Genomic DNA, 12429 nt, shown 5'->3' with positions numbered 1-12429 from the left:
AGCATAGCCCCGGGAATTTTATGAGACAGACATTCGCCGCCTTATGTCACAGTTGGACAAGTGCGTCAACAGCCAGGGTCAATACTTCTAACATATAGGTACTGGTTTATGTAATTATGCCTCTGGCTTGTTTCTTGTTGAACACCCCTTATAGTTGGAATTTTCATTCCACATTACTATTCAGTGATTTTTTTTCACATTTATTTATCTTCTTGTGTATCTGCCAGGAGGTCATATGTAATAAGTTTCTTTGATGAAACTCTGTTAACTGTTCCTGTATTATGACAAGAGAAATGTGCAGTCAAGAAATAACTAAAATGATCTCTCCACAAACAAGTTAGTATATTTAAAAAAAACTTCCGCTACTCACCAACAAAGTTTGCATTTGCTAAATATGGAAAAGAGCCATTATTACAATAGTCTCCTTCACAGCAGTCCATTGCATACTGGCCCCCTGTGTGGCGTTTGGTATGGCCAGACTTCGAAGATGATCCACAAATGAAAGGTACATGGTCAGGAACAGTTGTACAACCTCGCGAAACTCGTTCCACGCCATCAGAATCACGGACTCGAGATTTCCAACACTGTAAACATATTAGCTCTATAATGATTTGTTTTTCATCTAATACTCACTACCAGCACTCTAAATCCCATTGGGGTGAATGAATATGAGTCTCTACATCCAATTTATTTCAGAAACATATCCTCCATTTAAGGCAACAGTTAGTATCAGTGTATCATCTAAACATCTTACTGGGTAGTACATTTATGAAAACATTTAATTCAATCACAGCAAAACACTATATAATTTTGTAGATTCTTTGTTCTTTTCACATGACACAATCATCACTTAAAAAGGAAAGATTGTTCTTCTAGGATGGACACATGCCTGCTTTCAGGAGTTGCAACATCACTAAGATTTATTGCCTTATTTTTTGTTCATCACACTGAACAACGTGAACATCAGTTGCTACTGCTGACTGATTGTCTTTCGGTACTGCCACTGTTGAAGTTCTTCAGTCAGCTTTCAAATTTAGAGATGGGTGTGTCGAAGTCAGTGAATTGTGTGTCAAAATTAATAAATGTGTCAAAATCTTTTCACGCATTTTGCTTTTAAATACAGGTACTGTACATTTATTTTTTAAGCATAATGGCAGAGAAACAATGACAAAAAACAATGGAACTGCTTTATGGGAAATGATGAAAAACAGAGGTTGAAAACAGAAAGATGTAAATATTGTCCAGCAAAGTGAACTGATAACCTCTTCAGGATGGCAGCACCATCATATTTACACCTGATAAGCAGGGAGGGGACATAGTAAGTGCCAGTGTACATTCTAATAGTATTACATGTGGAGTGCTATCACATGCTACATGTCTGTATGCACCACTGAATACTGAGTTGAATAAGAACAAAAACAGCACATATAATAAAGTCAAACCTCCATATAACGATTACCAATACAATGATAAACCGGGGTACAGCAATAATTTTATATGGCCCTGGCTGATTTCCTATATGTACTATGTTAATTACCCTTCGTTACAACGATGAAGTAAGTTTAGCAACATCCTGTTATAACAAAGACAAAATTTCGAGGAATTTACTATTTCCTACTTCTAAGAAGCTCACTACAGCAGTAGGTATTGTTTATTTAGCTACTAGACTTGTGGCACTTCATTTCCAGAAGCTTCACTACATACTACAGTACTGTATTTATTCTAGCGGTAAAGAGAATAGCGTACAGCCGCGGGCGAGCTGTGCTGAGCGGCAAGCGTCAAAGAGCTCCTTTGTTTGAATGAGTGTTTAGTTTGTCCATTGTTGAGCTTCAATAGCAGACAGAAGTGTTTTGTTGGGCTCACAAGACGCTTATATCTGCGATTTTTGCGGTCTGCAAATGTTTTTAGTTTATGTAAATGCTTTGAAATTCGCTAAGATTTGGACAATGGCTGGAAGTTGGAAACAAATATGGTTGTAGACAAAAATTGAGGTTTCAAAGACATTGATAATGGAATGAAACACGTAGATGCAGCAAGGGAGTATGGACTTCCACGATCGACGTTAGCTACATTCCTTAAAAAAAAAAGAAAATAATTTGAAGAAAACTTTGTATGTGGTAAATTTAACCCTTCAAGAAGAAGAAGAATGATGATGGCTGCTGCTGACGATGTGGACAGTGCTACACTGGGTGGTTTAATGAGATGCATGTGCAGAATGTACCAATTAATGGTCGGTCCATTGATATGTCAAAAAGCCTTAGATTTCGCTAAGTTGCTTGGCAATTCTAATTTTAAGGTAAGGAACAGATGGTTGCAAAGATCATTTTTAAAGTGATTTCAGATGAAGGAAAATCAGCACCTTTACGTGATGCAGAATTTTGGAGGAAAAACACAATGTGCAAACTGTTAGAAAAATACAGTTCTGAAAATTTGTACAACACAGATGAGACGGGATTGTTTTATAAAATGAATCCAGATATGATGATGGCCTTTAGAGGAGAATTGTGTAAAGGAGGGAAGCAATCTAAAAGTACGTCTAACTGTTCTCTGCAACAACACTTCAGGGACATATAAATTGACACCACTGGTGATCAGCAAACCTATGGTACTTCAAAAATGTGTAATTAGCTTACCAGGTAAGAGGGTACATGGTACATACATTTTACTTTACCTTCCTTTAATTTATAAGTTAATTCAGTACAGTATAGCTTCTTCTGTAATGTTTTGCTACAGTCGTATTATAAATGTGATTTCTTTTATTGCAGTCAATTACAAAGCAAATTGCAAAGCATGGATGATGTCTACTCTTTTTAGTGAGTAGCTGCTTTCGCTTGATAGAGATGTCAATGAAGAATAAGAAAATTGCATTGCTGGTGATTAACTGTAGTGCGCATAGCAACATGCCAGCGTTGAAGAACACTGAACTATGCTACTTCCCCCCCGAGCTGAACTCTGATTCTTCAGCCACGGGAATAATTAAGAACTTTAAGACAAAATACTGTTCACATTTAGTTCAACACGTAATCACAAACATTGAAAGAAGGTTGAGGAATCCCTCCAGTTTCAATGTGAAGCAGGCTTGTGACATGATTGCTTGTTACTGGAACAGTGTACAGCCAAATGCGATTGTGACCTGCTGGAAAAATGTAAGAATTTCCGAAAGTGAAGATGTAGGTGAGAAAGTTGTGGTGGATGAAATAATGCAGGATGATATTCAAAGTGATCCGGAGATTTGTTCAGCAGTTACTTGTAAAACCATAGATGTTTCAGTAGTTGAATACTTGTTAGTGGATGACGAGGCATTGGTATGTGAAGCAAATACTGACAAACCTATCATCGAGGAATTGAAGGGTAATTCGCCTGCTGAAGATTCTGATGATGATAGTGATGTGGTAAGTGCAAATTCCCCTCCTCTGCTGAAGCTAATAGATCAGCTGGAAACAATTCAGCCAGCAGCATATTCAATGCCTAGTGTTTCAGTGCAGCAGTTGATAAAGACAGTATTCACAAGAGAATCTTTTTGGGAAAAAAAGTGAATTTTTCTGTACACAAAAGTAAGATATTTTACAGCTACAGTATTAATAAAGGAAGTGAACAAAATGTGTTTCACTATTTGCTTTTTATGTTATTTTTCGTCAGGAAAGTACTTCTCAGTCACGAAAACATGGCTCCTCGCTCCGCGTCCCAATAACAAAACCTCATTATAACAATAACCCTTGTACAACAATTTAGTTTTCATGGTCCCATGAAATTTGTTGTAGCGAGATTTGACTGTATGAGGGTAAGCCAAAAATTATCGACAATGTAGCTACACCTTTTATTGCAATATAAATAGGTCACATACATTAATATATTTTTTTAATATAGCTCCCTTGCTTTTTAATGCACTTGGTCCACTGTTGCACAATTTTCCTGGTGCCTTCAGAAAAGAAGATTTTCAGCTGAGCAGCAAGCCACGTACACATTGCAACATTAACTTCTTAGTCCGAGGTGAATTTACAGCCCCTTAATGTCTTTTTGAGAGGACCAGACATGCGGTAGTTGGAAGGGAGTTTCCGGAGCAGTGTGGGCAGCAGTATGTAGACAGGCATTATCGTGCAATAACATGACATTTTTTGATAGCAGTCCTCGTTGATTGCTTCGAATTGCAGCCTGTCAGTAAGCATCTCACTGTAATGAGAACTGTTTATTGTTGTGCCACTATCCTGATAATGTTCCAGCACTGGGTCTTTTAGGTCCCGAAAAACAGTAAGTATCAGCTTTCGTGTGGATGGTTGGGTTTTGAACGTCTTCCTGCTGGATGATTGTGGATGCTTCCATTCCATGCTCTGCCACTTACTCCCTGGCTCGTAATGGTGGAGCCACATTGTGTCACCAGTGACGATTCAGTCTAAGAAGCTGTCATGTTCATTACCATAGCGATCCAAATGTTTTTCACATATGTCCCTATGTGCATTTGTTTAAGCAACACTGTGAGCCAATTTGGGACCCATCTTGCACAGACTGCACTTGCACTAGTCACTTATCTGTCAATCAGAACACTGTAACATGCACATTCAATGTCATCATCATCATCATCATCATCATCATCTGTGGCGTGGATGATTCTGCGGCTCCTTCCTCTTGCGTAACACTTGTATGACCGATTTTTATTTTTGTGATTCATTTGTAAACACTCTGTTGTCGCAAGACACTGTTTCTGTATTGAGTCACATGTCTCTGAGGACTGTGGCCCCGATACACCTTCCGACCACAAAAACCAGATCACCGCTTGATATTCCTCTTTGGTGCAAACTTCTAACAAAGCAGTGACAACAAGAGGAAGAGAAATCGAGGAATTATAATCAAACTTTCATAAAGGACCACAACAGCAAATCAATAACACAAACAAGGACACAGATCTTTATGAAGAACGTAAGAAGAGTTATGTCAACATTGTGGGTAATTTTTAACTTACCTTTGTACATCTCACCTTGGTTGTTCACAACACTTCACTGGCAGTATCCATGAAACTACCTCCCCCAATGATGTTGATATTTCCCACAGCTATGTCTGTTAATTCATCTGTAGTTTCAATTGCAGATAGTAATGCAGACACTCCGTTCAAATGTGTGCCTACTGATTTTATTATATTTTCAGCTTCCTTGTCTATCAAAGTATGTATCCTCCACGAGTCACCACGTATTTTTTTGGCATGATGCACGGCATGTCTAGTCTTCCAGTGCCAAAACAGTAAAAGCTAATGTCACAGCAGCAAAAGCACACTGACTGTGTGGTCCAGTAGTTAGCACTTTTGCTAGTAACAAGGAGGTTAGGGGTTTGATTCCAGATGATCATCTCAAATTTTGCTGACAAGGTGTGGGAGGAGGCCCATTCAGCCTTGTGAGGCCAGGAGAAAGGTTGCTCGAATATAAAAGCAGTAAAATCGATGTCCAAGCTGTCGAAGTAGGGTCATGTTTAAAGTTTTCACCAGGCTGCATTACACAGACAGTTTATGTACAGCAAAAGTATGAGCCGTTATGTTTTCAGGTTTGAGAGCACGGCACTCAACATATGACGACTGCAGACCTGATTCTTGCCAAGGCTCCAGACCAGTTCTATACAATTTAGGTCCATATACACTGCGGAAAAAAATTAGTACACCCTTTTAGAGGTTTCCAATTCACTCAAGATTCATTGTTGCAACAGTGCATATCGAGTACCTGAAATGATTACATTTACAGATTAATAGCACAAGCAGTTCTGAGGTAACAGGTATCGACCCACGCTGGAACACCCATACTAGCACATTGTTAGTCTCCACGGGCATCAATCAAGGTGCTGACTATGACACCCAGTCAATCGTACATATGGCGAATACTGCCCTGGGATGTGTTACGCTACATCTGCTTGACCTGTTCACATAGTTCTCTAAGAGTTGTTTGTTGACATGTCACACAAGTCACTTTTCAGCCGTATCCCACAGAGGCTTGATTGGAGACACCTAAAGATCATGCTGGCCAATGAGGTTACTGCATGTCTTGCAACGCGTGTGAAGTTTCATGGGTACTGTGTGGGCGAGCATTACCTTGTTGGAACAACATATAACCTTCCTGCTGCAAAATGGAAAAAGAACTGATCTAACAACATTCTGCACGTACCAAGCTCCAGTTAGCATCCCCTTCAGAAACACTAAAGGTGAACGAGAGTTGTAGCTTATTGCACATCAGACCATGAGGCCAGTGTGTCTTGGACAAATGCATTCTACAAGGCAGCACTCACCAGGTCTACGTCATATGTGCAAAAAATCATCACTTGCACGCACGCAGAATTTGCTTTCATCGCTGAAGACCATGGCACACCATTTCATCTTCCAAAGTGATTCTCAAGTTGAGTCATGCATCTCGATGCTAGGGTGTGAGTGTGCACGTACTTGGTCCCACTGCTAATAACTGGGTTGCAATAGTTCATGTTGACATGCCTGGGCTCACAAGTCCTTTTATCTGTGCTGTGGTGGCTGTACAATCTTCTACTGCTGCCCTTCAATACAACAATCCTGGCGGGCGTCTGAGGTGGATGCATGTCCAGAACATCGTCTACAGGTGTGACAACGTTCACGTGACCACTGTTATCAGCACTGTTGGGCAAATGACACAGCATGTTCAACTTGGGTGGCAATTCTCTGAAACAACCATCCCGCCATTTCGAAGGCCACAATCCAAGCCATTTCAATATCGCTTAGTTGACTGCAGGAAAAACAAGTGCATTTTCGTTGCATGGTTGCCTGCTGGTTTCATACTTTTGCACCACACTGAGCCTTCTCGCTGTGCATTCCCTACTAAAAGGTAGACATTGATGGCACTCTGGTAGCTATGCTTTTACACTATTTGTTGGCAGATAATGTTAAAAGCATTATAGTACTTCTATTATCACCAGGTGGCATATGCCATCATCAGATCAAAAATGACGTCTTCTTTCCAGGTGTACAATATATATATTTTTTTCCAGCAGCACAGCTTGATGGCAGTAGGAAGGGAACCATTTTCTTGCAAAATTTTGTAAATGGAATGAGGAGGAGAAGGTTAGTGCTCCTTAATTAATGTCAAAAGTCCAGGTATCCTTGTCTCTACATACTTTTAGCTTTTTCTCTCTGTTCCTACATGATAGTCCGAAGTTTTCCTGTTGTAGTCATAGAGGAGAAATAAACACGAAATGGAACTCTGCATTCACAACAATGAAACGTTTCCTAGTACTGTTGATTGACAACTGTCTTCGAACACTGTCATTTGCAACACTTATTCAGACTGCAGAGTGTGTGAATCCACAGTTTGTCTAAATAAACCACAGGCTCCTTTAATTATGATGCTTCATTTTTCCATTAAAAAATCTAATACAGTATGCTCTTTTTTATTTAAGTATGTTCCCTGGTCAGTGTGTAATGACTTGTTAATTCTGGAAACCACTTAAAATAAAATAACATATACACAACAGCTTTTTTTCAGCTAGCCTGGAAGCCCACTTGTGTATGACAAAAGCAGTGATGTTTCTGCAAATACACTATTGCCTTCAACTGTTCATAATATCACACAAACTGCTAACAAGACAATTATCTATATTATCAGTTAAATATTTACTGGGTACATTTTACCGATTTTTTGTTGGGCCAGACACTTGCATCTTGCCCCATTCAGCACTGGGTCCCTTCTGCAGTAACTTGCACATCATGACTTACATAACTTTTGCTTGTTAATATTTACTTGCACCTTCCGTTGCTTGCTCTGTCAGCACTGTTATGCATTTCTTACTCTCTCTGTCAGCAAATTTAATGACATTAACAGCAAGTTGTCATGGCTTTCTGTGAAAGTATTTTCCACAGTCTCCTTTACTGCTCACACTTCGAGGTAATAACGAGTGCTACTTTTACAAAGTTAGCTGCTTGGTTGGTTGGGGGCGGGGACCAAACACTTAGGTCATCGGTCCAATCACATAGTGGAGGAAGGGTAAGGAAGCCGGCCATGCCCTTTCAAAGGAAACATCCTGGCATTTGTCTGAAGCAATATAGGGAAATCACGGAAAACCTAAATCAGTATGGCCAGACACGGGTTCGAACCATCATTCTCCTGCATGCGAGTCCACTGCGCCACCTCGCTCGGTCACAAAGTTAGTTCCTGCTATCTGGATAACCAGTTCACTAAATGTCAGACATTTATTTCTGTGAGTAGATCATCAATGAGTTCTATAGCTGCATATTTCACTCCTTGCTGTGATAAAGTTAGATTCTTTAAAGGGTAAAGCAGATCTTTTTTACTTCTGGCATTTTACTTGTGAATATTTCTGTTATTGTCAAACTCAAATGGATTGTTGATAAATTTCATAAGTGAACAAATGTACTGTGAAGTGGTGATTAATAGTTGAGATGTTTAAAGAAATGCCTACAAGATTTATGCATGTGAACATCCACACATAATTCTAATTACAGTGAAACACCATTTTTATGTTCCTGCATTTTACATTCTTTTTTGTCAGTTCCAACAGAAGTTCTATTCTTTCACTATAATGCATTCCCATCATTAACAATTCTGTGTTATGGGCCTATAACATTTCCCACATTTTAAGTTTTCTTTGAAATTATCACAACCTTTGACATTGATTTTCATACAGCTTTCTAAAAAAAGTGCACCGTATTCTGGCTCGAAGTCAGCCTTGGGACGAAGCAAAAATCGCACACAATACACTCCTTCTGCACTGCACTGTATTACAGTGACTTTTCACAGTCATTTCCAAAGTTATTTGTACAAAAAAACACCAATTTTGACGATGGACATCTCTATAATGGGCTTTCTTGAATCACTGGTATTTCACTCAGTCTTTTGGTTGTTAGAACCTGATGTCAGACGTAAACGTTTCTCCTGCAGATGCTCCTTAATATGATACAGTTTACACACCCTAACTCTTCGAGGACGCCCCTGAGTTTGTGACACCTCCTTGTGGCAACAAGCTGTAGATTTTGTGCCTATTGTAATCTGTTTATGAAGGCTACCAACTTAACTGTTTAACCAACATTGTGTTGCAAGTTTTATTTACTGTAACTTTATAATCATTATCAATAACAAGTTTTACATTAGAACATGAATATCTTTTTAATCTTGTTTCATGAAAGACTTCTGCTTCCAAGTTTTATTTAAACCAAGAACATGATCAAAATGAACAGAGAAACCCGTGTGTGCATTTGTGTACGTCAACACTCAGCCACTGTTTTATGATTGATGCTTTGTATACAGTGGAGACACAAGTACAGCTAACTGCTGTTAAAAAGAAATAAAAACAATATTTCAATTTTTCTTGGTGCTTAAGACTGCAATGTCAATACAAACATTTTGAAAAGGCTACTGTCCATCTTCTTGAAAAAGGGGACAGCCATCCCGAAAATTCACTCACATGACGTTGGACCCTGTCCTTCAATTGTTCTTTCACTAAGCACATTTGCTGCTGATTGTCACCCAAACATTTACTTCAGTTCGGCCTGCAATTTGTGCCCGATTATAGAGTTCATCTCCACTGCTCTCGAACTACTGCTGGGTTGTGAGTCCAAGTAAAAGTAAAAACTTGCCAAGCATGTCCTGTTGTATTCGGTGACTCAGTCAAATCCTTTCAGGCATACCATCAGGCCCTGAGAAATGTCTCTAAAAACACTGATGCATGTCTGATGTACACCCAACTTGTTGCTGTTCTGGAAGCCATTGGTTTCCTGAAATATGGACCTCAAGAATGATTTACTGCTTGTATTCCAGGTCCTGTTCGCTTAGATTGTTTAATTGGAGCCACTGTTATGCAGATATTTTGAAGTACCTGCCTTCTCTGTGAAGCAATGTCACATCATAACCACAATTCAGTTCAAATCCAAAAGCAAAGTCATCAATGAGGTACAGAGTATCTCAAAAGAAAGTTTATACTTATGTCTTAAAATAAAATAGAGGTAAAGTTGTCAAAATAAAACAGAGGTCAAAGTCTATCAACAAATTTTTATTTATTATTGAAATATATAGATTCAGAATTTACTTCTTAAAAATAATGTCCTTTAAATGCAATTCAGCAAGTCAAAGGCACTTATTTAAGTGATGAACAAAATTTTGCATGACATCTCAGCTTGTATGCATTGGAATGGCTGCCACTTTGCTGCAGATATTTTCTTTCAATTGTTCTAGAGAAGCCAGATTATTGACATACACTTTATATTTGACATATCTCCTCAGGGAAAAAATCCATGGGGCTCAAATTTGGACTATCTGATCAATTTTCCAGGGAAAATTTCACAAACTCGCAGTATAGACGCACTGGACATGTGTGCCATGGTTCCGTCTTAGCACTGAAACCATCTTCTTTGCTTACAACCAGAAAAGTATTGCAATTCATGAACCAAAAAGTCATTTAACATCTCCACATAATGTTCCAAATTCACTGTAACTACACGACCACTCTCATAGTCGAAAAAGTCCAATTACCCCTGAGCCAACTTGCAGTCCATACAGTAACTTTGCTGAGTGATGGGGTTTCTCATACTTCTGTTTAGGATTCGTAACACTCCATTAGTGGAAATTTTGATTAATGATGTGACTGTTCAGGTAAAAATAAGCCTTGTCAGATAAGATGACGATGTTAAATGGAGGGCTTTCAGTCACATCATTAACAAACTGCAGCCTATGTCTGGCATCCTGAGGCCTTAATTCTAGCACCAATTGGATTTTTTAAGGGTGCAGTTTAAGGTTTTTTTGCAGAATTCTGTGTATTGATGATCTATGGACATATAAAGAACTTGCATGCTTACTAATGGAGATGTTAGGATCGTCACGAACATATCCCGACTCTCCTCCGATTTGTTGCACATGTGTGGAGACCTCTTCAAATATAACCTTCCTCTGGACACCCTGTACAACAGTTAACACTAAAAGCATTTATTTACACTCTCCGAGAATTCACCCATTCTTGATGACCATAGTCAACTGGATTTTGGTTTGGCCAGTGTTGAACCAGTCTCCTCAAATGTTTTGATCCATTTCCAGTCAATGGGAACACCCGGAGCATAATTTACATTATCCAATCCACAATCACTGCAAAATTTCCTCTGCACTACAGTCGCTGAACCACTGTGTTTGTAAAATTTTCGCACACAGAACCTGAAGTCTGTTCCTGAGAAGCACTTCATACCAACTGAATTCCTAAATGCCAAGCAAGCAATGAACATACCCACACTCTCCTCTGATTTGTCATGCATGCATGGATGCATGGAGACTTCTTAAAATATAAACTTTCCTTTGAGACACCTTGTACAACAGTTATCACTGAAAGCATGTTTATTATCAATACCAACATACAACCAGCACCGAGAGCACAACTATTTATATAAACAATGACTATTCCAAAATATGCATATACATGTATTATGTAAACATAATAAATTTTGAGTACCATCACAAAATGACAAATACTAAATAACAAATGCTAGTGGCTGGGTTCAAGCTAGTGACCTGCAGCAAACCAACCAGCGACATTAACTACTGCACCACTCTGCGTACAGCACAGTTTGTGGCAGTACAAAGACAACTCATACTGTCCCGCATAATGTTACATGAATGGTTTGTTTAGCACGTTAAATAAAAACAGTAGCTGAGCAGTGCTGAGAGCAGCACCAGTAGCTTTCTCTGAATGTAGCTACTTTCTCCAGACATATATAATAAAGGAATCTAGACTTAATTCCCATTACTGCTAGTGTGAGAAAATTACCACTAATCTTTTGTTAGTATGAGATTCGTGTAAAAGCTTGTGATGAAATTTACCTCATGCATCAAAACTAAAAGTTTAACTTGGCACCAGTTGTAAGTTGCCAGTAGGACCTCACTGGTATAGTTAGCTCACTCACAGAATACCCAATACTTGTCAAGTTACGATGGTAACAACACAGCAACAAAAGATGTTATATGTTCTTCATTTCAATAGGCCCAAATCAGTTGCAACTTCATGGAGTAATTTCTGTTGAGAACAAGGCACAGCATCCCTTATAGCTTAAAACATTCAACAAAGACACCAGTAGTTTCGAAATACTGGTTGTCCATAAGCAGGGAAATCCACAGGTCACCCCTCAGTAAAATGTGGAGAGCGTTCAAAATTTTTTTGCACAAAGTATCCAGAAGTCTGTCTACTCAACAAGACAGCAGATAATTCGCCATTCCTCGTGCATCTGTCTGGGTGTTTTGTGGTGATGTTTGCGTTCAAGCCACGCAGAACTATTACAAGCCTTCTGCTGGTGATTAACTACAACTCACAGAGTTTTGTACCAGGCAATTACACACAAGTTTTACAGTGTGAACTGGTATTAACCATCAACAGCAATCATCTGAAGATATCTTCATGTGACAGAATCAAAGAAACCATTGTGTGTACAGTAAAAGTTAA

General features: G+C 38.9%; 1 protein-coding gene across 1 annotated transcript in view; it reads right to left on the bottom strand.

Moving 5' to 3' along the window:
* Positions 1–12429, bottom strand: part of LOC126416134 (activin receptor type-1) — an 87616-nt gene that overhangs the window by 71323 nt on the left and 3864 nt on the right. The window contains exon 3 of the mRNA XM_050083673.1: positions 371–584. Coding sequence (XP_049939630.1) covers positions 371–584 — 214 coding nt within the window. The remainder of the gene's footprint in view (positions 1–370; positions 585–12429) is intronic.

Source organism: Schistocerca serialis, chromosome 8, assembly GCF_023864345.2.
Source record: "Schistocerca serialis cubense isolate TAMUIC-IGC-003099 chromosome 8, iqSchSeri2.2, whole genome shotgun sequence".
Taxonomy (NCBI): Eukaryota; Metazoa; Arthropoda; class Insecta; order Orthoptera; family Acrididae; genus Schistocerca; species Schistocerca serialis.
Note: the sequence above shows the minus strand (reverse complement) of the source record. Positions and strands in the feature narration are given on the sequence as shown.